General features: G+C 50.2%; 1 protein-coding gene across 2 annotated transcripts in view; it reads right to left on the minus strand.

Annotated features, from left to right (window-relative positions):
* The window catches only part of SUGP1 (SURP and G-patch domain containing 1), a 99,591-nt gene extending 76,840 nt beyond the window's left edge, over positions 1–22,751 (minus strand). For both annotated transcript variants that reach the window (XM_075315392.1, XM_075315385.1), the window contains exons 1-2: positions 22,676–22,751; positions 6,401–6,566 (exon numbers count right to left, since the gene is read on the minus strand). In XM_075315392.1, the coding sequence (XP_075171507.1) occupies positions 6,401–6,566; positions 22,676–22,697 (188 nt within the window). In that variant the 5' untranslated portion in view covers positions 22,698–22,751. The remainder of the gene's footprint in view (positions 1–6,400; positions 6,567–22,675) is intronic.
* Between the last annotated feature and the right edge of the window lie 3,738 nt (positions 22,752–26,489).

The following is a 26,489-nucleotide window of genomic DNA, read 5'->3' on the forward strand; positions in this document are numbered from 1 at the left end:
ACCCACACAATACACCTTGGGCGGCCCTTGGGACGGGGACGGAGCCGGGGCCTTGGGACGCTGAGGGCACATGGCCTTGAAGTGTCCAGGTAGGTTGCACTGGTGGCACCGTCTTGGTTCCGCCACGGGCCTGGAGAGGGGAGTTGAGGGGGACACCCCCTGCAGTCTAGGGGCAGGTGGGGCAGTCGCAGAATTCATCTTACCCCCTCTCCAGGTGCTGCTGGTGGCCGCTCTCCTGGCCTCAGGGGCCCGGTTGTTGGTGTAGTCATCGGCAAGGGCAGCTGTAGCCGTGGACCCCTTTGGCTTCTGGTCTCGGATGAACTGGCGGAGATCCTCAGGGCAGTTCCACAAGAGTTGCTCCGTGATGAACAAGTCCAGGATCTCCGGTCCGGTGGAAAGCTGCAGGCCTTGGGTCCAGTGGTCGGCAGCTCGGGCAAGTGCCCGCCGGTGGTCAGCCCAGGAGTCCTTTGGTCCCTTCTGTAGGCTCCGGAACTTCTTGCGGTAGGACTCCGGAGTGAGGTTGTACTGTTGGATCAGGGCCCGCTTGATGGTGTCGTAGCCCTGATCTGCCTCAGCAGGCAAGTCCCCAAGGATATCCAGGGCCTTACCCCTTAAACGGGGGGTCAGGTATTTGGCCCACTGGTCCTTGTCCAGATGGTGCTGCAAGCAAGTCCGTTCAAAAGCAGTCAAGAAAGAGTCCAAGTCTCCATCCTTCTCCAGCACTGGGAAGTCCTCAACACGGACCTTTGGAAGTTTGGTGTCTCGAAGGTCACATGTGGCTGATGAGGGCCGGAGCTGAGCTAGCTGCAGCTGGTAGTCACGGTCTGCCTGTCGCTCTCGCTCTTCACGCGCTGCCTGCCGCTCTCGCTCCGCAGCCTCACGCTCTGCGTGCCGCTCCGCAGCCTCAGCGTCACGCGCTGCCTGCCGCTCTGCCCTGCGCTCTGCCAGGAGTTCCTTGTAGCCCTTCTGGTCTCCAGCCTGGAGAAGGGCCATAGCCATTTGAAGAAGGCTATCCGAGCCTCCCAGGCTCGGTGGAATGGCACGTGGTGATCTGCGGCACGCTGCAGAGCTAGGCGATTCACTGTCCCTTTCAGAGCGGAGGGCTGGCATCTGGCTCGTTGAGGAACCTTGGGTGAGCTCCTCCTCATCTTGTCCAGCAGTGCCAGGTTGCGCAATGTCCTCGGCAGAACGGTTTTCTGGCGTCGAGCTCCTGGAGGACTCGTGGGCAACCTCCTCATTGCTGTCCACAGCACCGTCCTCCCTCTCTTCGGCTCCTGCCTTAGCATTGGCCAGTTGCATAGCTCTGCTCCTGGTGCCATCAGCCATTCTTGCAGACTTTTGGTCACTGACACAGAACTGACACCTGATGCCTCCACACACCTTACAGTATCTGCACTCTGACACTCTAGTGTTGAGCTAGTCTGAAGACCCCAGCAGCCACAGCTGCTGCAGGCAGTCTTTAGTGTCTGGGAGTATGGGTCTCACACTCACACACACTATTATCTCGATCCCACCGCTATGCCACCAATATGTCACAAACCACCGGGGGGGTCACTCGGAAATCCCCCCGCGCTGGCTATCAGTACGTCACAATCGGGGGGTAACAAGTGGGGGTCACCCCTCCTTTATACCTCCCGACCGACAGACAGAGCACGTGATGCGCTCTCTAGCGCCCCTCTTATAGTCAGGCCAATTATGGAATTGCCCGACAATAAGCAAGGAGGCCGCTATACTACTTATGCCGATTATTGAAGGGTCCCCGGTGAGAGTAGGGTATATATTCCCCCGACCTCCGCGGGCGGAATATATAAAATCTCCCCGAATCTCACTGGCCTCCCCACAATAATCCTTGGCACAACTCGCTGCCACCAACCGCTTCACGGTAACTATTAGCCGAACACACAGACGTGGGATTCAAGATCGAGATAACAGAACAGCCCAAGATTAATTATATAATTTAATCAGCCTAAAGCACACTAGAACTACAATATATACAATAGGGAATCTACAGAATATACATATGTCAGAGTACAGTTACAATCAAAGCATGGGTTACAAACAGGCATACACAGTTCCAGCAGTTACCTTGTTGCGTCTGGCCACAGGGGGGCGCTGTAGACCAGGTTTCCAGGAACTCCCTCACAGGTCTTTCCCAACCAGGCCCCCGAGCAGAAGAACACTGGAAAATGGCCGAAGTAGGGTTATCAACCTGGGCAGATCCAGGTCCCCTCCTACCTTCGTGACCTCACAGGGAACACTGCTCCACCCCTGGCTTGAGTTATGGACAATATCCCAACATGGAATATGGGCCATAACTTTGCCTGGGAGCGTCGTAGGCGGACGCCAATGCTCTCATTGTGACAGTTATGAATTTAGCTACAGAACGAGGGGACTCATGACCTGTCTGCCAGTTCCCCATTGGCTGATATCACGCCTGGGGCATTTCCCAATGTCCTGCTCCCATAAAAAGGGTGTGCCGGCATCGTCTGCATGCGGAGACACCATTTTTATGGTTGCCATATTTATCGGAAATATGGCTTGCGAGATATGAACCATTTTTTACTGGAGTCGTTCTGTCTGGCTATTTCCATAGCCTTGCTAACTAGCTAGCAGCCCTACTACAGGGTGACGGCAGGGAGTCATCCTGTGTCCATTGTTCCCACACCACCTCATCTCCATATCACAGGACATGGCCATGGAGGTGTAAGTGGAACACTGAGAACAAGAAGGGAGGGGGCACTGCCAGGGAGTGATGAGGGACTATGACTGGAGTCATAATTCATCTTCATATCCCGGGATTTGCCTCACACCCCCTTTAGTCTACTGAATTCACAAGGGTGGAGACACCACTTCTGCTTCCAGCAACCATGACATATGTACATGGTGATACATGGCAGCCATCAATAATTTAAGGCCTAGCACACACGGTGAGTAATACGGAGCCAGTGGAATGAGAAAAAAAAAAAATTTGCATTCCACTTGGCCCAATATTACTCCTATGGGCCCGAAAACAGTCAACATGCTGCGAGTGTAATGCGATCTTGTTCCACTCGCGCCCATTCCAGTCTATGGGGCGAGAGAAACATCGCACTGCACTCGCATTACACCGGTGTACCATGAGTGCAATGTGATTCTCGCATCAGTCGGCAACGGAAGAAACCGGGAGATAAATCCCTCCCTCCCCTCCGCAGCGCCACCCCTTTTTCGGCAGCTGTGGTCTTAACACACGATCGGACCAGTGTCGCATGACCCTCGCATGGCACTCCACTCCCACTGTGCTGCGAGTGTGAGCCGAGTGTCATGCGAGGACTCGCAGTAATCCCCGTGTGGCCTCAGCCTAAAAAGAGAAAATAAAAACAACACTATCTAAAGTTGAAGGTGTGCCGGGGAAAGACCCATTATTAGCTGCAAGCTATCGCCCTATCTCATTATTAAATGTTGATCTAAAACTTTATCCTAAGATGTTGACCGATAGATTGTCCCCTTTTCTGCCCTCCGTCATTATCACAGACCAGGTGGGTTTTGTCAAAGGCTGTGAAGCAAGAGACAATACAATTAAAACTCTGTCTCATATTGCTAAAGCTAAAAGAATTCAATTCCGCTGGGCCTCCTAGCCATCGATGCTGAGAAGGCCTTTGACAGAGTCCATTGAGGCTTTTTGAGAGCAGCATTGGGTCAATTGGGACTGGGACCCTGATTCATACAGAAGATTGGCACCTTATATGATAACCCAACTGCTAAGGTTAGGGTTAATGGGGTTTATCCTCCTCCTTCGCTAGAAGAAACGGGACCAGACAAGGCTGCCCCTTATCTCCTCTTTTCTATGTAGTAATCATGAAACACTTAACTAACGCTCTCAGGGGAAATAGTAACATCAAGGGACTCAAGATCGGGGATGCTCACCACAAAATCGCATTGTATGCAGATGATCTCCTGTTATACAGATCTCTCAACCACATATATCGATTCCATTTATAATGTTGGAATTCGAACGATTCGGCCTCCTTAGTAACTTTAAAGTTAATCTATCAAAATCAGAAGCATTAAACATTTCTTTGACCCAAACCGAAGTTTCCCGGGCAATGTCTAACTTCCCATTCAAATGGAGACCTTCGGCCATTAAATATTTGGGCATTTCAATTCCAGCGAATCTCTCTAAACAATATGCACTTAACCACTTACCACTACTAGAAGGTACAATTAAAAACCTCAAGTCTTATGGGGGACTGAAATTGTCTTGTATGGGCAGGATGAAAGTCCTTAAAATGGATATCCTACCAAGCTTTCTGTACTACTTTCAAACCATTCACATTTCTCCTCCCAGTAATTTTTTTCGTAACCTTTAATCTGCCATTGTCCGATTCATATGGGGTAAGGTATAACCTAGAATCAACCTACGCACTCTTACCCTCCCAAAGGAATGTGGAGGAGCGGGCCTCCCTAACTTCAGAGTCTATATGCAGGCCGCGGCTTTGACCCGCATATTAGACTGGCATTTCAATAGTGACTCCAAGCAATGAATTCGGGTAGAGCAAGAAGGATTGGAGATTCCTCTCAGACACCTTCCTTGGATATCTCCCTCAGACCTTTCTAGTGTGGGGCTACTTTCAGAATTTACCAAAGAAACGCTTAGAGATTGTCACACAATATCCAAAAAAAATATCCCCTTCGTAGCCCGTTGGCCCCCTTGCTCCTTTATTCTACACTCCATCATTTCGTCCTGGATACAAGCAGAGATGCTACTTCGGCTGGAGAAAGATATCCGCTTGGGGCACATACTGATTGATGGTAAGTACCCTCATTCCAAACTTTTCGGACACAACTTCCGTCTAGAGGTTCACAATGGTTGGGGTTCTTCCAACTACAGGCATTTGTCTCTTCGGGGGAACCCACTGGCCGAATTCTGGGAACCTGTAGTGCCTTTGAAGAACTGTTCACTAAAAATGTCCCGCCTGAACACACAGTCACCCTTCTGTACGGTATTCTTATCAGAGTTGGGGTCTCGGGCAAATGAGGCTACCGATTGGCTTGGGAAAGGGAGCTGAAGCAGCATATCTCACCCGACGAGTGGAAGAAATATTTCTTATTTACTCAAACTGTCAGTCGCGTGCTCTGCAGGGGAGAAGAATTTTAAAATTTTGTCACGTTGGTACCAGTTTCCGTCTAAATTAAATATCATATTCCATTCAGTGTCTGTGTTGTGTTGGAGATGCGGGCGAGACGTCGGAACAATGACGCATATCTGGTGGGAGTGTGCTGGAACAAAACAGTTTTGGGGAAAGGTCCTTGCCAATTATCAGATTATAACTGGAAAGACAGTGGAGAACTGCCCCAAGATAGTTCTCCTCTCCATGTTACCACACTCAATCGCTTATCATAAAAGAGACATACTCCGCTTCTGCCTGGCGGTGGCGCGCTCCATCATACCTAGGTACTGGAAGTTCTCTACGATACCTCCTATCTGGGAGTGGTATTCTGAAAAGGCAAACATATGCAGAATGGAGGAGCTCTCTGCCGACATTGCTGGTACTAGCGACAAATTTTGCAGGACCTGGGAGGAGTGGATCCTATTTAAAGATTCTTCAGACTTTCATAAACTGTTTTGATGGAGCCATGACTTCTTATTAGGTTGGTGGAGTAAAGCATAGACTGGGATGAACTGGACAGAATGTAGCATTACCTGATTCTCAGACGTCAGAGGGAGCCCCCCCCAACCTAACCAAACCTTCCCCCCCTTTCCCTTCGTCTCCCTAGCTAACTCACACTGCTACCTACTTCCCCCCTCTTTTTTTTTTTTTTTTCCTTCTCTGCTCTCTCCCTTTTTTTCCTCTTTGTTTTTCTTTTTTCTCTCTAGATCTCTTATCTATGATTTTTTTGTTTTTATTATCCTGTACATATTGCTTGCCAACGTCTCAAATTTCTGGATTCCAAAAAATAGCATGGTCCGTTAGATCAAATTCGTACATGAAGTCTATAGAGGTAGATGATGTGTAGGATTTGACTTATGTCTATATACTGGTAGTCTTTGGAATCCCTTTCTTGTTATTTAATAACCCGACAGTGCCATAAAATAACTGCAATTGTATTACAGATTTAATAAAGGGGTGTTTTAGATTTTTTCTGTTTTCTTTTCTTTTTCCTGGATTCCTGTTGGAATCTAATCTGATATGATTATTGCTGAACAGTGCACATTATTTGGTTAAATTGAGACATTTTTACTTCTTTACTATGCAACTTATAATGACTGACATGTTGGATATCCTGTTTTATATGCTTTATATGTATAATATGACATGTTTACAATAAAAATAGATTGAACATAAAGTTGAAGGTGTGAACATTGAGTAAGTATTAAAAGTCCTTGCAAATAAAGACCTTTATAGCGTGGCATTCAACTTACTCTGTGCCTTGAGCCGGGATGCTCTGCTGGGAACGCTTGGCTTGTTGCTGAGCTTTGGCCTCAATTTCTCTTTTCTTCTTTTCAATAAGTTCCTCTTGGTACTGAATATATGTACTTGTTTTTGCAGGTTTTGGAGGAACAGATGCAAACCTCCTGCCTCCTATACCTAAAGTCAAAAGAAATGTAAAAATACGTCTTACTGGCATTAATGGGACATTGTGGATGCCAGATGTGGTCTTGGATAGTCATAAACATTTATACAAAAAATCCATTCAAATTTTTTCTCAGTGATTGGGATTATATGTAATCCAAGTGAACATCCATAACAAACCATGGATGAACATGGAATAATCTGTTCTCTCTGCCGCCCACTCCAGGCCTCGTGACATTCACCACTTAGGGCTCGTACCCAGGGTTACAGTTCCAGGCAGGAAACAAAGCTTTCTTTTATCAGTAATTATGCCCATTGTGTAAGCATATGTATGCTCCTTGACACTGGTTAGTGAGTTCTAATGCTGCCTGCCCCAAGAATGATAAATCTGATCCATCCATGTGAAAGTGGTTATTTCTGCAAAATCTGTATATATTTTCTGCATACCTTATGGACATGAATGTATGAATTACTGGCTCAGAAATTTCTGGAGCCAATCTATGAATATTCCCTTATAGCAGGGGTGGGGAACCTGCGGCCCTCGAAGACGTTTTATGCGACCCCTGGGCACATTACTAGAGACCACAGTACTGGGTCGGGAGCTGCGATTGTCGGCTGCCGGCCCTTTAAATCACAATGTGTGGCCTGTGCCAGCGTGCTAAGGACCTACCTTGTGGGCAGGGTACGCATGAGATGTGCTGCGTTCCCGTCCCACAGAAGAAGAGGAGCAGCAGGTTTACTGGCCTCCCTGCTGTGCATGCCGCGGGCCTCCCTGCTGTGCATGTCTCCCTGCCTCCCACTGCTGTGAGACTCCTACTGCTATGAGCCTCCTGTTGCTCTGTATGCCTCCCAGTGCTGTGTGTCAGCCTCCCAGTGCTGTGTGCCACCCAGTCCTGTTCGTGCCCTTCTAGTGTTGTCTATGCCACCGCCAGTGCTGTCCATGCCCAGCAGTACTGTTCATGCCCCCCAGTGATGTCCGAGCCCCAGTCCCTCCTGTGATGTGTATATGTCCCTAGCCCCTCCTGTGATGTATGTGTACATACATATATTATCTATATATATAATTGCCTTATTCTGTGTGTCTGTCTGTGTGTCTGTCTGTGTGTCTGTCTGTGTGTCTGTCTGTGTGTCTGTCTGTGTGTCTGTCTGTGTGTCTGTCTGTGTGTCTGTCTGTGTGTCTGTCTGTGTGTCTGTCTGTGTGTCTGTCTGTGTGTCTGTCTGTGTGTCTGTCTGTGTGTCTGTCTGTGTGTCTGTCTGTGTGTCTGTCTGTGTGTCTGTCTGTGTGTCTGTCTGTGTGTCTGTCTGTGTGTCTGTCTGTGTGTCTGTCTGTGTGTCTGTCTGTGTGTCTGTCTGTGTGTCTGTCTGTCTGTCATGCTTCAAAATTGTGTCCTTCCGGTGACATTGTGTCCTTACGGTGACACAAAGCTGATTGGCCGCTGGGCTCGCCATGGCCCCGCCCCCCCACACCGATTGGCCGCTCGCCCAGGCTGCGCCCCCACACGGATTGGCCAGCCACACTCGCCCATGCTCCGCCCCCCCACAGATTGGCCTCTCGCCCCGGCACCCTGCAGGCATTGGCAACTCGGCCACGCCACGCCCCGTCCCCTCACGCAATGGACGTTAGCTCTGCCCCCACCCCCACCCCCGCCGTATGCTGGTGTGGGCTCCCGTGCGAGTGGGGGACGTGATGCGCTGGTAACCATGGTAGCATAGTTACCAGCACATCAAGGTCCTGCAGCGGCGGAAGATCCACACGCACACACACACACACACACTCTCACACACACTCTCACACACTCTCACACACTCACTCTCACACACTCACTCTCACACACTCACTCTCACACACTCACTCTCACACACTCACTCTCACACACTCACTCTCACACACTCACTCTCACACACTCACTCTCACACACTCACTCTCACACACACACCTCACACACACACCTCACACACACACCTCACACACACACCTCACACACACACCTCACACACACACCTCACACACACACCTCACACACACACCTCACACACACACCTCACACACACACCTCACACACACACCTCACACACACACCTCACACACACACCTCACACACACACCTCACACACACACCTCACACACACACCTCACACACACACCTCACACACACACCTCACACACACACCTCACACACACACCTCACACACACACCTCACACACACACCTCACACACACACCTCACACACACACCTCACACACACACACCTCACACACACACACCTCACACACACACACCTCACACACACACACCTCACACACACACACCTCACACACACACACCTCACACACACACACCTCACACACACACCTCACACACACACACCTCACACACACACCTCACACACACACCTCACACACACCTCACACACACCTCACACACACCTCACACACACCTCACACACACCTCACACACACCTCACACACACCTCACACACACCTCACACACACCTCACACACACCTCACACACACCTCACACACACCTCACACACACCTCACACACACCTCACACACACCTCACACACACCTCACACACACCTCACACACACCTCACACACACCTCACACACACCTCACACACACCTCACACACACCTCACATCGCATCCACACATCAAGGTCCTGCAGCGGCGGAACATACACACACACACACACATACACACACATCAGATCACACTCACTCACACACACATCACACACACACACATCACACACACACACACATCACACACACACACACATCACACACACATCACACACACACACATCACATCGCATCCACATACTCACAACATCCTGGGATATCGCTTGCTTCTCGGCGGCGATACTGTGCTGTGAGCTTCCAGGACCTGCCGGAGGATCACATGGCCAGAAGCATGTGGTATCTCCGGATGTTGTGAGTATAAGCGCGTATGTGCGATATCGTCATTGTGTGTGTGTGTGAGTGTATGCGATCGGGTGTGTGTGAGTGTATGCGTTCGGATCTGTGAGTGTCGGCAGAGGATCATGGCGTGCTGGAGGAGGCTGGGAGGAGAGAGGCTGATCCTGGGGAAGGCTGGGATGGGGAGGCTGATGCTGGGAACAGAGAGGCTGATGCTGGGATGAGAGAGGCTGATCCTGGGGAAGGCTGGGATGGAGAGACTGATGCTGGGGACAGAGAGGCTGATGCTGGAGACAGAGAGGCTGATGCTGGGGACAGAGAGGCTGATGCTGGAGACAGAGAGGCTGATGCTGGAGACAGAGAGGCTGATGCTGGAGACAGAGAGGCTGATGCTGGAGACAGAGAGGCTGATGCTGGAGACAGAGAGGCTGATGATGGGGACAGAGAGGCTGATGCTGGGGACAGAGAGGCTGATGCTGGGATGAGAGAGGCTGATCCAGGGGAAGGCTGGGACGGAGAGGCTGATGCTGGGGACAGAGAGGCTGATGCTGGGGACAGAGAGGCTGATGCTGGGGACAGAGAGGCTGATGCTGGGGACAGAGAGGCTGATGCTGGGGACAGAGAGGCTGATGCTGGGGACAGAGAGGCTGATGCTGGGGACAGAGAGGCTGATGCTGGGGACAGAGAGGCTGATGCTGGGGACAGAGAGGCTGATGCTGGGGACAGAGAGGCTGATGCTGGGGACAGAGAGGCTGATGCTGGGGACAGAGAGGCTGATGCTGGGGACAGAGAGGCTGATGCTGGGGACAGAGAGGCTGATGCTGGGGACAGAGAGGCTGATGCTGGGGACAGAGAGGCTGATGCTGGGGACAGAGAGGCTGATGCTGGGGACAGAGAGGCTGATGCTGGGGACAGAGAGGCTGATGCTGGGGACAGAGAGGCTGATGCTGGGGACAGAGAGGCTGATGCTGGGGACAGAGAGGCTGATGCTGGGGACAGAGAGGCTGATGCTGGGGACAGAGAGGCTGATGCTGGGGACAGAGAGGCTGATGCTGGGGACAGAGAGGCTGATGCTGGGGACAGAGAGGCTGATGCTGGGGACAGAGAGGCTGATGCTGGGGACAGAGAGGCTGATGCTGGGGACAGAGAGGCTGATGCTGGGGACAGAGAGGCTGATGCTGGGGACAGAGAGGCTGATGCTGGGGACAGAGAGGCTGATGCTGGGGACAGAGAGGCTGATGCTGGGGACAGAGAGGCTGATGCTGGGGACAGAGAGGCTGATGCTGGGGACAGAGAGGCTGATGCTGGGGACAGAGAGGCTGATGCTGGGGACAGAGAGGCTGATGCTGGGGACAGAGAGGCTGATGCTGGGGACAGAGAGGCTGATGCTGGGGACAGAGAGGCTGATGCTGGGGACAGAGAGGCTGATGCTGGGGACAGAGAGGCTGATGCTGGGGACAGAGAGGCTGATGCTGGGGACAGAGAGGCTGATGCTGGGGACAGAGAGGCTGATGCTGGGGACAGAGAGGCTGATGCTGGGGACAGAGAGGCTGATGCTGGGGACAGAGAGGCTGATGCTGGGGACAGAGAGGCTGATGCTGGGGACAGAGAGGCTGATGCTGGGGACAGAGAGGCTGATGCTGGGGACAGAGAGGCTGATGCTGGGGACAGAGAGGCTGATGCTGGGGACAGAGAGGCTGATGCTGGGGACAGAGAGGCTGATGCTGGGGACAGAGAGGCTGATGCTGGGGACAGAGAGGCTGATGCTGGAGACAGAGAGGCTGATGCTGGAGACAGAGAGGCTGATGCTGGAGACAGAGAGGCTGATGCTGGAGACAGAGAGGCTGATGCTGGAGACAGAGAGGCTGATGCTGGAGACAGAGAGGCTGATGCTGGAGACAGAGAGGCTGATGCTGGAGACAGAGAGGCTGATGCTGGAGACAGAGAGGCTGATGCTGGAGACAGAGAGGCTGATGCTGGAGACAGAGAGGCTGATGCTGGGGACAGAGTGGCTGATGCTGGGGAGAGAGTGGCTGATGCTGGGAGGAGAGAAGCTGATGGAGTACGTTTGGGAGTGCGCAGCATGGCGGATGGAGCACGTTTGGGAGTGCGCAGCATGGCGGATGGAGCACGTTTGGGAGTGCGCAGCATGGCGGATGGAGCACGTTTGGGAGTGCGCAGCATGGCGGATGGAGCACGTTTGGGAGTGCGCAGCATGGCGGATGGAGCACGTTTGGGAGTGCGCAGCATGGCGGATGGAGCACGTTTGGGAGTGCGCAGCATGGCGGATGGAGCACGTTTGGGAGTGCGCAGCATGGCGGATGGAGCACGTTTGGGAGTGCGCAGCATGGCGGATGGAGCACGTTTGGGAGTGCGCAGCATGGCGGATGGAGCACGTTTGGGAGTGCGCAGCATGGCGGATGGAGCACGTTTGGGAGTGCGCAGCATGGCGGATGGAGCACGTTTGGGAGTGCGCAGCATGGCGGATGGAGCACGTTTGGGAGTGCGCAGCATGGCGGATGGAGCACGTTTGGGAGTGCGCAGCATGGCGGATGGAGCACGTTTGGGAGTGCGCAGCATGGCGGATGGAGCACGTTTGGGAGTGCGCAGCATGGCGGATGGAGCACGTTTGGGAGTGCGCAGCATGGCGGATGGAGCACGTTTGGGAGTGCGCAGCATGGCGGATGGAGCACGTTTGGGAGTGCGCAGCATGGCGGATGGAGCACGTTTGGGAGTGCGCAGCATGGCGGATGGAGCACGTTTGGGAGTGCGCAGCATGGCGGATGGAGCACGTTTGGGAGTGCGCAGCATGGCGGATGGAGCACGTTTGGGAGTGCGCAGCATGGCGGATGGAGCACGTTTGGGAGTGCGCAGCATGGCGGATGGAGCACGTATGGGAGTGCGCAGCATGGCGGATGGAGCACGTATGGGAGTGCGCAGCATGGCGGATGGAGCACGTATGGGAGTGCGCAGCATGGCGGATGGAGCACGTTTGGGAGTGCGCAGCATGGCGGATGGAGCACGTTTGGGAGTGCGCAGCATGGCGGATGGAGCACGTTTGGGAGTGCGCAGCATGGCGGATGGAGCACGTTTGGGAGTGCGCAGCATGGCGGATGGAGCACGTTTGGGAGTGCGCAGCATGGCGGATGGAGCACGTTTGGGAGTGCGCAGCATGGCGGATGGAGCACGTTTGGGAGTGCGCAGCATGGCGGATGGAGCACGTTTGGGAGTGCGCAGCATGGCGGATGGAGCACGTTTGGGAGTGCGCAGCATGGCGGATGGAGCACGTTTGGGAGTGCGCAGCATGGCGGATGGAGCACGTTTGGGAGTGCGCAGCATGGCGGATGGAGCACGTTTGGGAGTGCGCAGCATGGCGGATGGAGCACGATGGGGAGTGCGCAGCTTAGGGGGATGGAGCACGATGGGGGGTGCGCAGCTTAGGGGATGGAGCACGATGGGGGGTGCGCAGCTTAGGGGATGGAGCACGATGGGGGGTGCGCAGCTTGGGGGATTGAGCACGATGGGAGGTGCGCAGCTTGGGGGATTGAGCACGATGGGGGGTGCGCAGCATGGGGGATGGAGCACGATGGGAGGTGCACACCTCCCCCCAACACACACACACGCGCACTGCACAACACACACACTGGGAAACACAAACACCGCCGTACACAGACACCCACACACACAGACAACGCTGCACACACACAACACCCAACACACAAACACCGCGGCATACATAAATATACACACATACCGCGCAACACACACACACTGCACAAAACATACCTCCCCCCAAAACACACACAAACCACGCAACACACACACACAATGCTACAGACACACAGCGCTCCACAAACAACGCAACACACAAACAACACCGCTCTCACCCCCCGCCACACCCAGACAACACCCAGAACATGTACAGCCCCTACACAAACACTTCGTAACTACACACAACAACATCTATATATATAACAAAAATCATACATGAACTACACAATACGTAAATTCTAGAATACCCGATGCGTAGAATCGGGCCACCTTCTAGTTATATATATATATATATATATATATATATATATCTATATATATATATCTATATATATATCTATATATATATCTATATATATATATATATATATATATCTCTATCTATCTTTATGTATACACACACACACATACATACATATGTCCCCAATCCCTCCTGTGATGTAAGTGCCTCCAGCGTCTCCTGTGTGATGTATGTGATTCACCAATCAGTTGACTGTGCCCCAGACCAAGACAAAATGGTAAAGCAGTTATGAGAAGCAACATGATCAATATCCCCAAACATCACAGCTGCACCACAGAGAAGCTCCAGCCACCACATTAAGGGTGAATAGTTTGACCAAATATATTAGGGTAATTTTTACGCTGATATTTTTTGCGGCCCCCGAAGGTTGTTAGAAATTTCCAAATGGCCCCCGACAGAAAAAAGGTTTCCCACTCCTGCCTTATAGTAACATTTCTCCTTCGTAGAAATTTGCATTAAGGGTCTTATTACTTGTCTAGGTAAATTCCCTACAATGAATGCTGACTGACAATATAGAAAGCTTAATTTTTAGGTACCAATGATCATATGGATTGGAAATTAATATCAAATGTGTTCAATTTTATACTATCAGGAGGCATTGACAATACTAGGCATCACATTCCACAAAATGTCATCTATTTGCTTATTGGATAACATGCCTTATATTCATCACCAACTTTATTTTTCAAATTGCATCTACAGTGGGGAAAATGTATTTATTTATTTAATACATTGCAGATTTTGAAAGTGTTCCCTCCTACAAAGGATGGAGAAATCTGTAATTTTTTTGTAGGTAGACTTCAACTGTGACAGACTACATAAAAAAATTTAAAAAAAAAAAAAAATCACATTGTATGATTTTTTAATAATTCATTTGCATTTCATGGCATGAAATAAGTGTCTGATCACCTACCAACCAGCAGGAATTCTGGCTCTCGCAGACCTGTTATTTTTTTGTTGAAGAAGTCCTCCTATTCTGCACTCATCACCTGCATCAATTGCACCTGTGTGAACTCGTTACCTGTATAAAAGACACCTGTCCACACAATCAGGCCCCCCTCACACATCCGTGTGTCCGGTACGTGTGACGTCAATTTTCACACGTACTGAAGACACGGGCACACGTAGACTCATTAAACTTAATGGGTTTGCGCACACGTGCGTTTTCCCATGGACCGTGTCTCCGTGTGGAGCATACGTGTGGTCGTTTTTCTCCGGCAGCACGGGTGTCACACAGACCGCATGGATGTGATCAGTGTGAAATCAGTATGAAATGTACCGGGAAAAAAACAGGTTTCTGTGAAATACAATGAATTTCTACACTCACCTTCTCCAGCACTGCTGTCACTTGCTTCTGACCCTCGCTCATTATGCTCATTGCATATTCACTGCACTGAGGACCGGAAGCAGCAGCAGCGCTGGAGACATCAGCACCATGGACAGGTAAGTATGAAAATTCATGCTGTCCGTGTGCTACGCAGATGTCACACGGCTAGCAAACAGACAGCACACGCTGAACACACACACACGGACACAAGCACACACATATGCACCTACACCACGGACCTTGCAAAACATGTGAGTTTTGCAAGGACGTGAGAAAGAGGCCTCAATCACACCCCAACCTGTACATGATGGACAAGACTCAAAGAGCTGTCTAAGGACACCAGGAACAGAATTCTAGACCTGTACAAGGCTAGGATCTGCTACAAGACAATAGGCAAGCAGCTTGGAGAGAAGGCAGTAACGGTTAGTGCATTTATTAGAAGATGGAAGAAACACAAGAGGACTGTCAATCTTATTCGGTCTGAGGCTCCATGCAATATCTCACCTCATGAGGTAAGGATGATTGTGAAGAAGGTCGGGAATTAGTCTAGAATCCGGAATCAGTCTAGAACTGCACAGAAGGCCTTGATCAATGACCTGAATGAAGCTGGGACCACAGGCTCAGATTACCGTTAGTAACACACTAAAATCCTGCAGGGCACACAAAGTCCCCCCCTGCTCATGCCAGCACATGTCCAGGCCAGTTTGAAGTTCACCAATGACCATCTTGATGATCCAGAAGAGGCATGGGAGAAGGTCACATGATCAGAGGAGACCAAAAGAGAACTTTTTGGTATCAACTCCACTCGCCGTGTTTGGAGAACGAAGGATGAGTACAACTCCGAGAACACCGTCCCAACTATGAAGCATGGAGGTGGAAACATCATACTTTGGGGGAAGCTTTTCTGCAAATAAGTCAAGACGACTGCACTGTACTGAAGGGATGATAGATGGGGTTATGTATCGCAAGATTTTGGCCAACAAGCTCCTTCCCTTAGTAAGAGCATTGAAGATGGGTAGTGGCTGGGTCTTCCAGCATGACAATGACCAGAAACACACAGCTAGGGAAACTAAGGAGTGGCTTCGTAAGAAGCATTTCAAGGTCCCGCAGTGGCTTAACTAGTCTCCAGACCTGAACACAATAGAAAATCTTTGGAGCGAGTTGAAACTCAATGTTGTCCAGTGACAGCCCCGAAATCTGAAAGATCTGGAGATCGGTATGGAGAAGTGACGTGAAAGATCTGGAGATCGGTATGGAGGAGTGACCTGAAAGATCTGGAGATCGGTATGGAGGAGTGACCTGAAAGATCTGGAGATCGGTATGGAGGAGTGACCTGAAAGATCTGGAGATCGGTATGGAGGAGTGACCTGAAAGATCTGGTGATCGGTATGGAGGAGTGACCTGAAAGATCTGGAGATCCGTATGGAGGAGTGACCTGAAAGATCTGGAGATCCGTATGGAGGAGTGACCTGAAAGATCTGGAGATCCGTATGGAGGAGTGACCTGAAAGATCTGGAGATCCGTATGGAGGAGTGACCTGAAAGATCTGGAGATCCGTATGGAGGAGTGACCTGAAAGATCTGGAGATCCGTATGGAGGAGTGACCTGAAAGATCTGGAGATCCGTATGGAGGAGTGACCTGAAAGATCTGGAGATCCGTATGGAGGAGTGACCTGAAAGATCTGCAGATCCGTATGGAGGAGTGACCTGAAAGATCTGGAGATCCGTATGGAGGAGTGACCTGAAAGATCTGGAGATCCGTATGGAGGAGTGACCTGAAAGATCTGCAGATCCGTATGGAGGAGTGACCTGAAAGATTTGGAGATCCGTATGGAGGAGTGACCTGAAAGATCTGGAGATCCGTATGGAGGAGTGACCTGAAAGATCTGGAGATCCGTATGGAGGAGTGACCTGAAAGATCTGGAGATCCGTATGGAGGAGTGACCTGAAAGATCTGGAGATCCGTATGGAGGAGTGACCTGAAAGATCTGGAGATCCGTATGGAGGAGTGACCTGAAAGATCTGGAGATCCGTATGGGAGGAGTGACCTGAAAGATCTGGAGATCCGTATGGGAGGAGTGACCTGAAAGATCTGGAGATCTGTACGGAGGAGTGACCTGAAAGATCTGGAGATCCGTATGGAGGAGTGACCTGAAAGATCTGGAGATCTGTATGGAGGAGTGACCTGAAAGATCTGGAGATCCGTATGGAGGAGTGACCTGAAAGATCTGGAGATCCGTATGGAGGAGTGACCTGAAAGATCTGCAGATCCGTATGGAGGAGTGACCTGAAAGATTTGGAGATCCGTATGGAGGAGTGACCTGAAAGATCTGGAGATCCGTATGGAGGAGTGACCTGAAAGATCTGGAGATCCGTATGGAGGAGAGACCTGAAAGATCTGGAGATCCGTATGGAGGAGAGACCTGAAAGATCTGGAGATCCGTATGGAGGAGTGACCTGAAAGATCTGGAGATCCGTATGGAGGAGTGACCTGAAAGATCTGCAGATCCGTATGGAGGAGTGAACTGAAAGATCTGGAGATCTGTACGGAGGAGTGACCTGAAAGATCTGGAGATCTGTACGGAGGAGTGACCTGAAAGATCTGGAGATCTGTATGGAGGAGTGACCTGAAAGATCTGGAGATCTGAATGGAAGGGTGGGCCAAAATCCCTGCTGCAGTGTGTGCAAACCTGGTCAAGAACTACAGGAAGCGTCTGACCTCTGTAATTGCAAACAAAGATTTCTGTACCAAATATTAAGTTCTGTTTCTCTATTGTATAAAATATTTATTTCATGTAATAAAATGCAAATTAATTAGTTAGAAATCATGCAATGTGATTTTCTGGATTTTTTACTTTGTCTCTCACAGTTGAAGTGTACTTATGATAAATATTACAGACTTCTCCATTCTTTGTAGGTAGGAAAAGTTACAAAATTGGTAATGTATCAAATACTTAGTTTCCCCACTGTATATATATTCAGATTGCCGCTAACTGGGGGGAGGGGGGGGATCTGATTTACTCATTTTTAATGGGCACATTTTGGTGCCTGTATTACACATGCAATTACCAGCCTGCCCACTGGTCTAATAACCCTTAATTCCAGCTTCATAAATCCCAATCATATCAGTTTGGGGCTTTCAACCCAGAGCCAGGTAGGATTAGTCCCTGTAGTACACTCTGTATATGTGTTATTCACATTACAATACAAAACTGGGCCCTTTTGCTGCAATCTGACGACGACATGTAATCTCATCTTTATAGCTGTCATAGGCTGCAGAATTACAATTCCTCTCTGTAGATCTTAAGGTGGTGTCACACACAGCGACAACGACAACGACGTCAATGCTAAGTCACCATTTTCTGTGACGTAGCAGCGACGTCCCATCGCTGTCGCTGTGTGTGACATCCAGCAACGACCTGGCCCCTGCTGTGAGGTCGCCGCTCGTTGCTGAATGTTCTGCTTCATTTTTTAGTTGTTGCTCTCCCGCTGTGAAGCACACATCGCTGTGTGTGACAGCGAGAGAGCGACGAACTGAAGCGAGCAGGGAGCCGGCGTCTGGCAGCTGCGGTAAGCTGTAAACACGGTAAACATCGGGTAACCAAGAAGCCCTTTCCTTGGTTACCCGATATTTACCTTAGTTACTAGCATCCGCCGCTCTCACGCTGCCAGTGCCGGCTCCCTGCACACGTAGCTGGAGTACACATCGGGTAATTAACCCGATGTGTACTCATGCTAGGAGTGCAGGGAGCCGGCACTGGCAGCGTGAGAGCAGCGGTGCTAGTAACTAAGGTAAATATCGGGTAACCAAGAGAAGTGCTTTCCTCGGTTACCCGATATTTACCTTAGTTACGCTTCCACGCGTCGCTGCTGGCTGGGGGCTGGTCACTGGTCGCTGGTGAGATCTGCCTGTTTGACAGCTCACCAGCGACCATGTAACGACGCAGCAGCGATCCTGATAAGGTCATGATCGCTGCTGCGTCGCTATGTGTGACACCACCTTTACACTTGCTCAGACACAATAGGAGTTAAAATTAGAAAGACAGATAAAAAAAAAAATTAAACTAAAAAAAACAGCATTTCCATTACTTTTTGTCTTTTGCAATCCAATGTACAAAGTGACATCTGCCTCATATAGAGCATGTTGTGTGCCTAGGTTTTTTTTTACGCTATTATGACTAATGTATTTGGCCTTATCCTGATTGGTAAAAAAAAATACTAAATGCCAAAATTACATTTTTTGGTCGCCACAAATTTTGCGCAAGATGCAATGACAGGCGATAAAAATGTAGCATTTGCGCAAAATGGGACCATTAAAAACATCAGCTCAAGATACAAAAAATAAGCAGACACCGAGCCCCAGATCACGAAAAATTAGAACGCTACGGGTCGCGAAATATGGCACAAAAAATACACCACTTTTTTTTTCGGAGAAACTGATTTTTTTTAACCCCTTAGATAAAAGTTAACCTATTCATGTTTGGTGTCTAGGAATTCGCATCCACCTCAGGCATTACACTGACATCAGTTTTATCATATAATGAACACAGTAAATAAAATCTTAAAAAAAATAGCGCAATCACACTTTTTTGCATTTTTTCCGCATTTGGAATTTTTTTCCTATTTTCCAGTAAACTATATGGTAAAACCAATGGGACCATTTAAAAGTACAACTTGTTACGCAAAAAAACGAGCTCTCACATGACCAGATTGACAGGAAAATAAATAAAGGGGGCTATACACGCTACGACATCGCTAATGCGAACTCGTTGGGGTCACAAAATTGGTGACGCACATCCGGCCGCATTAGCGATGTCTTTGCGTGTGACACCGATGAGCGATTTTGCATCGTTGCAAAAACGTGCAAACTCACTCATCGGTGACATGGGGGTCCATTCTCAAAAATCGTTACTGCAGCAGTACACATCGCTCAGTGTGATACCGCAGGAACGAAGAAGCTCTCCTTACCTGCCTCCCGGCCACTATGCGGAAAGAAGGAGGTGGGCGGGATGTTACGTCCCGCTCAGCTCCGCCCCTCCGCTGCTACTGGGCGGCCGCTCAGTGACGTCGCTGTGACGCCGCACCCTTAGAAAGGAGGCGGTTCGCCGGTCACAGCGACGTCGCCGGGCAGGTAAGTATGTGTGACGGGTCTGGGCGATGTTGTGCGGCATGGGCAGCGATTTGCCCGTGTCACGCAACAGATGGGGGCGGGTACCCACACTAGCGATATCGGGACCGATATCGCAGTGTGTAAAGCCTGCTTAAGTTACGTGTCTCGGAAAAAGAATGGCAAAAAGAAAAAAAAAAACGGAAAGCGAAAAATTGGCCAGTCATGAAAGGGTTACATTTTCCTGATGCTATCTTTTCTTTAGGATTTTTTTTTTTTTTTTTTTTAGAAGTCAGCTACAAACAGACAGCACACCTTGGCTATGTGTCCCATAAATGACAGTATAAGTTAGTAACAATGAAGTGCAGCACCGGCCAACCTACCAGATTACAGGGCCAGTTCCAATACATTTCCCACTACAGTCTTTTCATCCTTCTTACCCAAAGGATTGGTTTTGTGTCAATTTAGCAGCAACCTTCTTGTCTATGGAATTAAACACTGAACTGATGCACAAAGGCATGAAATAACAGGCACAACTGCTGAAAGGTATACCAGATATTTCATCTGTAATGGGGTTTGATTGATAAAATGTCATGTTGAAAGGCGGTGCCTGCACAGGTTCAGCCACCCCTTTGTGTATGACTGACAGCAGGTTCTAATGCTCAGCGGCTGTCAGTCAGTGAGAGGGCACTGTTACAGCGGCCTCTTTCCATACAGAGCTGTGACTGAACCCAGAATTACATAAAGGTTTACTGGAAAAGACTCAGTATAACTTCCGTCCAGTGGGCGGTCCTATTCAGTGATTGACGGTCTTCCCTGTATGACTGTGCATGCAGACAGAGCTGTCAGTCATACAGGGAAGACCATCGATCACTGAATAGGACCGCCTACTGGACTCAATCATACAGTCGCCAAGATTTTCAATGAATACAATTCAAGACATCTTTCCAACAAAAATGTCTATCAATCTGATCAGCTCCTCCTGCAGGTAAGATTGTGCTTTTTGGTCCACAGTATATCTCCTGCCCTTTAACAGCATCAAGCTGAAATATGTCTAAACATTTGTATTTTCTTGTTCAGGTTGCTTGCCTGACAGTCATCCTGGTCCTCCTGAAGCAGAAATGGTTAGGTCGTGTCGGGAGCGCAGTGCTAAACCATGCCATACCTGTGTGATGTGTGTTTTAGATGTACCTGCCCCTCACACCAGAGAAAGCTTGGATGCAGGACTGCGAAAACACCATCTTAAGGGGGAACATACATGGCTGATGCAGTCACTTCTCACTTAAGTTTAAGAATTATTGGTATATATTAGTGTATATACCTATAGATTAGTATATATTGGAATATTTTAGTATATATCCCTGCATATAAGTATATATTGTAATATTGGTGTATATCCCTGTATATTAGGATACAGTGCAATATATTAGTGTATATCCCTTTATATTAGGATGTATTGGAATATATTAGAGAATATACCCATATATTGGAATATTTTAGTATATATCCCTGTATATAAGGATATGTTGTAATATTAGTGTATATCCCTGTATATTAGGATATATTAGTATATATCCCTGTACATAAGGACATAGTGGAATATATTAGTGTATATCCCTGTACATAAGGATATATTGGAATATATTAGTGTATATGCCTGCATATTAGTATATATTGGTACATATCAAATATACCTGTATATTAGTATATATCCCTGTATATTAATATATATTGGAATATATTAGTATATATTGACATATTAGTATATATCCCTATATAGTAGAATATATTGGAATATATTTGTGTATATCCCTGTATATTAGTATATATTGGAATATGTTAGTATATATCCCTGTATATTGGAATATATTAATGTATATCCCTGTATATTAGTATATATTTGAATATATTAGTGTATATTCCTATATATTAGTATATATTGGAATATATTAGTGTATATCCCTGTATATTAGTATATGTCCCTATATATTAGTATATATTGGAATATGTTAGTGTATATCCCTATATATTAGTATATATTAGTATATGTCCCTATATATTAGTATATATTGGAATATATTAGTGTACATCCCTGTATATTAGTATATATTAGTGTATGTCCCTATATATTAGTATATATTAGTATATGTCCCTATATATTAGTATATATTGGAATGTTAGTGTATATCCCTGTATATTAGTATATATTAGTATATGTCCCTATATATTAGTATATATTGGAATATGTTAGTGTAGATCCCTATATATTAGTATATATTGGAATATTATTGGAATATTTTGGTATATAAGGATATTAGTGTATATCCCTCTATATTAATCGTTTGCTTCCCCCACATGTGTAAATATTACACCTAATAAACTGCTATAACAGATCATGCCGTGGCCAAAGCCTCCATCATCGTCTCCTCTGCAGGATAATGTCCCCGATAATAGCTGCATGACCTTCGCTGAGGCGCCAGTAAGCAGCAGATACATCAGGGAATACCCGGGGGTGCGGAGTACAAATAATCCATATTATATGTACTGGCCACTAACCGTACTGACTAGCCGCTTCCAGCCACCTCAGCAGCCGTACAGTAACGGCACTGTGAGGGCGGGCACTGGCGGCACTGCCCCATTACAGGGCACAGGCTGTGCTCGGCTAGCTCCGGCTGCCCTTCCTAGCCCAGCATACCTGCAGACTTCCTACTCTCCATCTTGCTCGCTCACTCTCCAATGGCGGCTCCTCCTACCGCAGCACATAGTCTTTCATCAAGAAAAGCCCTTTCCGGAGCATGGCACGCCGGGAATTGTAGTCTCTGTGGGTGTAATTCATGCTATGCTGAGCTCAGTCCGTGACTACCATCAGGACTGCAGTATCACAAAAATAATGTGGTTGCCAGTAGCAATCTATGAAAAAGCAGCCTTTCTTTCTACAATCTTACAGAAGTGAGGGTGACAAAACTAATGGCAAAAGTGCAATCAATAGAGCAGACCAGAGACGTTTAGGCCACACTGCCTCCACAACACATTTATTCGCATCCCTGTATCTCACTTGCCAACGTTTCTACCTCATCTAAAGCCATATTCACACATCCACAGCCTCATTATGTGCCTATTAGGATGGAAGCCCCATGGCTTATGCATATTCTCTACCACACATGCATGTGTGAATGTGGCTTAAAGGGGTTGTCCAGTGAAATAGCTATATGGAGCATAGGAGATAACTTTCTGACCAATAAGAATCTGACTTATCACTGGCTTCAAACTAGTGAATAAGATGTCGAACGATTTTCATCTGGAAAAATAAAAGAAAACTTTTATCTATATGGCATCAGTTATTATACTCTCAATAGGCATGAGTGAACCCGAGCTAGAAAGTTCGGGGTTCTTACTGGACACCAGGTGTCAGGGGCGTGGATCCAAACACGGAGTTTTAAAAAAAGTCTGTCTCAAAGTTCAGGTACTGTTCACATGTTAACACAATGTGTTGAAAGACTACAGCGCAGCCATCAACAAGCTTTATTGCATGCAGGGCCATATTTACCACTATGCACCCGTGGTCCTGTGCCTGGGGCGGCAAATTGCGGGGGGCGGCACCTTCTGGCAGCAAAAAAAAATTATTTTTTTTACACATCCTCTCCGTTAGACAGTCGATTAAATCCGCTGTGTTTTTGGAGGGGGGAGGGGGGGAGAGGCACACCTCCATTTATTTGTATCCGCATCAATTAGGACGCGAATGCAGACAAACAGCAGTGGCCGGGCACAGGGAGCTGATTGACCCCGGAACTGCTGGCGCCTGCACTTCCAGGATCACAGGCGTGTGCCAATCAGCTCCTTCCTCTGTGCTGCGTCTAATGCTGTGTGGACATCACATGCAGAGCTCACAGCAGGATGCCACGGAGGACGCCGCGATGGAAGCCGGTGTCAGAAGAGGATACTCACGTGAGCCAGGAAGGTGGCGGTGGGCACTGGAGCAGGTAAGTGCTCGCAGAGCTGAATATTCATAGGAGTGTTTGGGTGTCTCTAATGCAGACTAGAGATCTGCGCATGCGGTGGGGGGAGAGAGGCTGATGGGGGGGAGGGGGACTTGGGGGAAGAGAGGCTGCTAGTGGGGGAGACTTGGGGGAAAAGAGGCTGATACTGGGGGAGACTTGGGGGAAGTGAGGCTGATACTGGGGGAGACTTGGGGGAAGAGAGGCTGATACTGAGGGAGACTTGGGGAAGAGAGGCTGATACTGGGGGAGGCTGGGAGGAGAGAGGCTGATGCTGGGGGAGGCTGATGCTGGGGGGGCTGATGCTGGGGGGGGAGGCTGAGGCTGGGAGGGGGGAGGCTGATGCTGGGGGAGGCTGGGAGGGGGGAGGCAAGATGCTGGGGGAGGCTGATGCTGGGGGAGGCTGGGAGGAGAGAGGCTGATGCTGGGGGAGGCTGAGGGGAAGAGAGGCTGATACTGGGGGAGACTTGGGGGAAGAGAGGCTGATACTGGGGGAGACTTGGTGGAAGAGAGGCTGATACTGGGGGAGACTTGGGGGAACAGAGGCTGATACTGGGGCATGCTGGGAGGAGAGACGCTGATGCTGGAGGAGGCTGATGCTGAGGGAGGCTGATGCTGGGGGAGGCCGATGCTGGGGGAGGCCGATGCTGGGGGAGGCTGGGAGGGGGGAGGCTGAGGCTGGGAGGGGGGAGGCTGATGCTGGGGGAGGCTGGAAGGAGAGAGGCTGATGCTGGGGGAGAGAGGCTGATGCTGGGGGAGGCTGGGAGGAGAGAGGGTGATGCCGGGGGAGGCTGGGAGGAGAGAGGCTGATGCTGGGGGAGGCTGGGAGGAGAGAGGCTGATGCTGGGGGAGGCTGGGAGGAGAAAGGCTGATGCTGGGGGAGGCTGGGAGGAGGGAGGCTGATGCTGGGGGAGGCTGGGAGGAGGGAGGCTGATTCTGGGGGAGGCTGGGAGGAGGGAGGCTGATGCTGGGGGAGGCTGGGAGGAGGGAGGCTGATGCTGGGGGAGGCTGGGAGAAGGGAGGCTGATGCTGGGGGAGGCTGGGAGGAGGGAGGCTGATGCTGGGGGAGGCTGGAAGGAGGGAGGTTGATGCTGGGGGAGGCTGGGAGGAGGGAGGCTGATGCTGGGGGAGGCTGGAAGGAGGGAGGCTGATACTGGGGGAGAGAGGCTGATACTGGGGGAGGCTGGAAGGAGGGAGGCTGATGCTGGGGAAGGCTGATGATGCTGGGGGAGGCTGGGAGGAGAGAGGCTGATGCTGGGGGAGGCTGATGCTGGGAGGAGAGAAAGGTTGATGCTGAAGGAGGCTGGGAGGGGGGAGGCTGATGCTGGGAGAGGCTGGGAGGAGAGAGGCTGATGCTGGGGGAGGCTGGGAGGAGAGAGGCTGATGCTGGGGGAGGCTGATGCTGGAAGAGGTTGCGAGGAGAGAGGCTGATGCTGGGGGAGGCTGATGCTGGGAGGAGAGAAAGGTTGATGCTGAAGGAGGCTGGGAGGGGGGAGGCTGATGCTGGGAGAGGCTGGGAGGAGAGAGGCTGATGCTGGGGGAGGCTGGGAGGAGAGAGGCTGATGCTGGAAGAGGTTGCGAGGAGAGAGGCTGATGCTGGGGGAGGCTGATGCTGGGGGAGGCTGGAAGGGGGAGGCTGATGCTGGGGGGGCTGATGCTGGGGGGGGAGGCTGAGGCTGGGAGGGGGGAGGCTGATGCTGGGGGAGGCTGGGAGGGGGGAGGCAAGATGCTGGGGGAGGCTGATGCTGGGGGAGGCTGGAAGGGGGAGGCTGATGCTGGGGGCTGAGAGGCTGACACTAGGGGAAGCTGGGGGAGAGAGGCTGATGCTGGGGGAAGCTGGCGGAGAGAGGCTGATGCTGGGGGAGGCTGGGAGGAGAGAGGCTGATGCTGGGGGAGGCTGATGCTGGATGAGGTTGCGAGGAGAGAGGCTGATGCTGGGGGAGGCTGATGCTGGGAGGAGAGAAAGGTTGATGCTGAAGGAGGCTGGGAGGGGGGAGGCTGATGCTGGGAGAGGCTGGGAGGAGAGAGGCTGATGCTGGGGGAGGCTGGGAGGAGAGAGGCTGATGCTGGAAGAGGTTGCGAGGAGAGAGGCTGATGCTGGGGGAGGCTGATGCTGGGGGAGGCTGGAAGGGGGAGGCTGATGCTGGGGGCTGAGAGGCTGACACTAGGGGAAGCTGGGGGAGAGAGGCTGATGCTGGGGGAAGCTGGCGGAGAGAGGCTGATGCTGGGGAAAGAGAGGCTGCTGCTGGGGTAGACTGGGGGGAGAGAGGCTGATGCTGGGGGAGAGAGGCTGCTGCTGGGGGAGGCTGGGAGGGGGGAGGCAAGATGCTGGGGGAGGCTGATGCTGGGGGAGGCTGGGAGGAGAGAGGCTGATGCTGGGGGAGGCTGAGGGGAAGAGAGGCTGATATTGGGGGAGACTTGGGGAAAGAGAGGCTGATACTGGGGGAGACTTGGTGGAAGAGAGGCTGATACTGGGGGAGACTTGGGGGAACAGAGGCTGATACTGGGGCATGC

Source organism: Anomaloglossus baeobatrachus, chromosome 1, assembly GCF_048569485.1.
Source record: "Anomaloglossus baeobatrachus isolate aAnoBae1 chromosome 1, aAnoBae1.hap1, whole genome shotgun sequence".
In the NCBI taxonomy this organism is placed as follows: Eukaryota; Metazoa; Chordata; class Amphibia; order Anura; family Aromobatidae; genus Anomaloglossus; species Anomaloglossus baeobatrachus.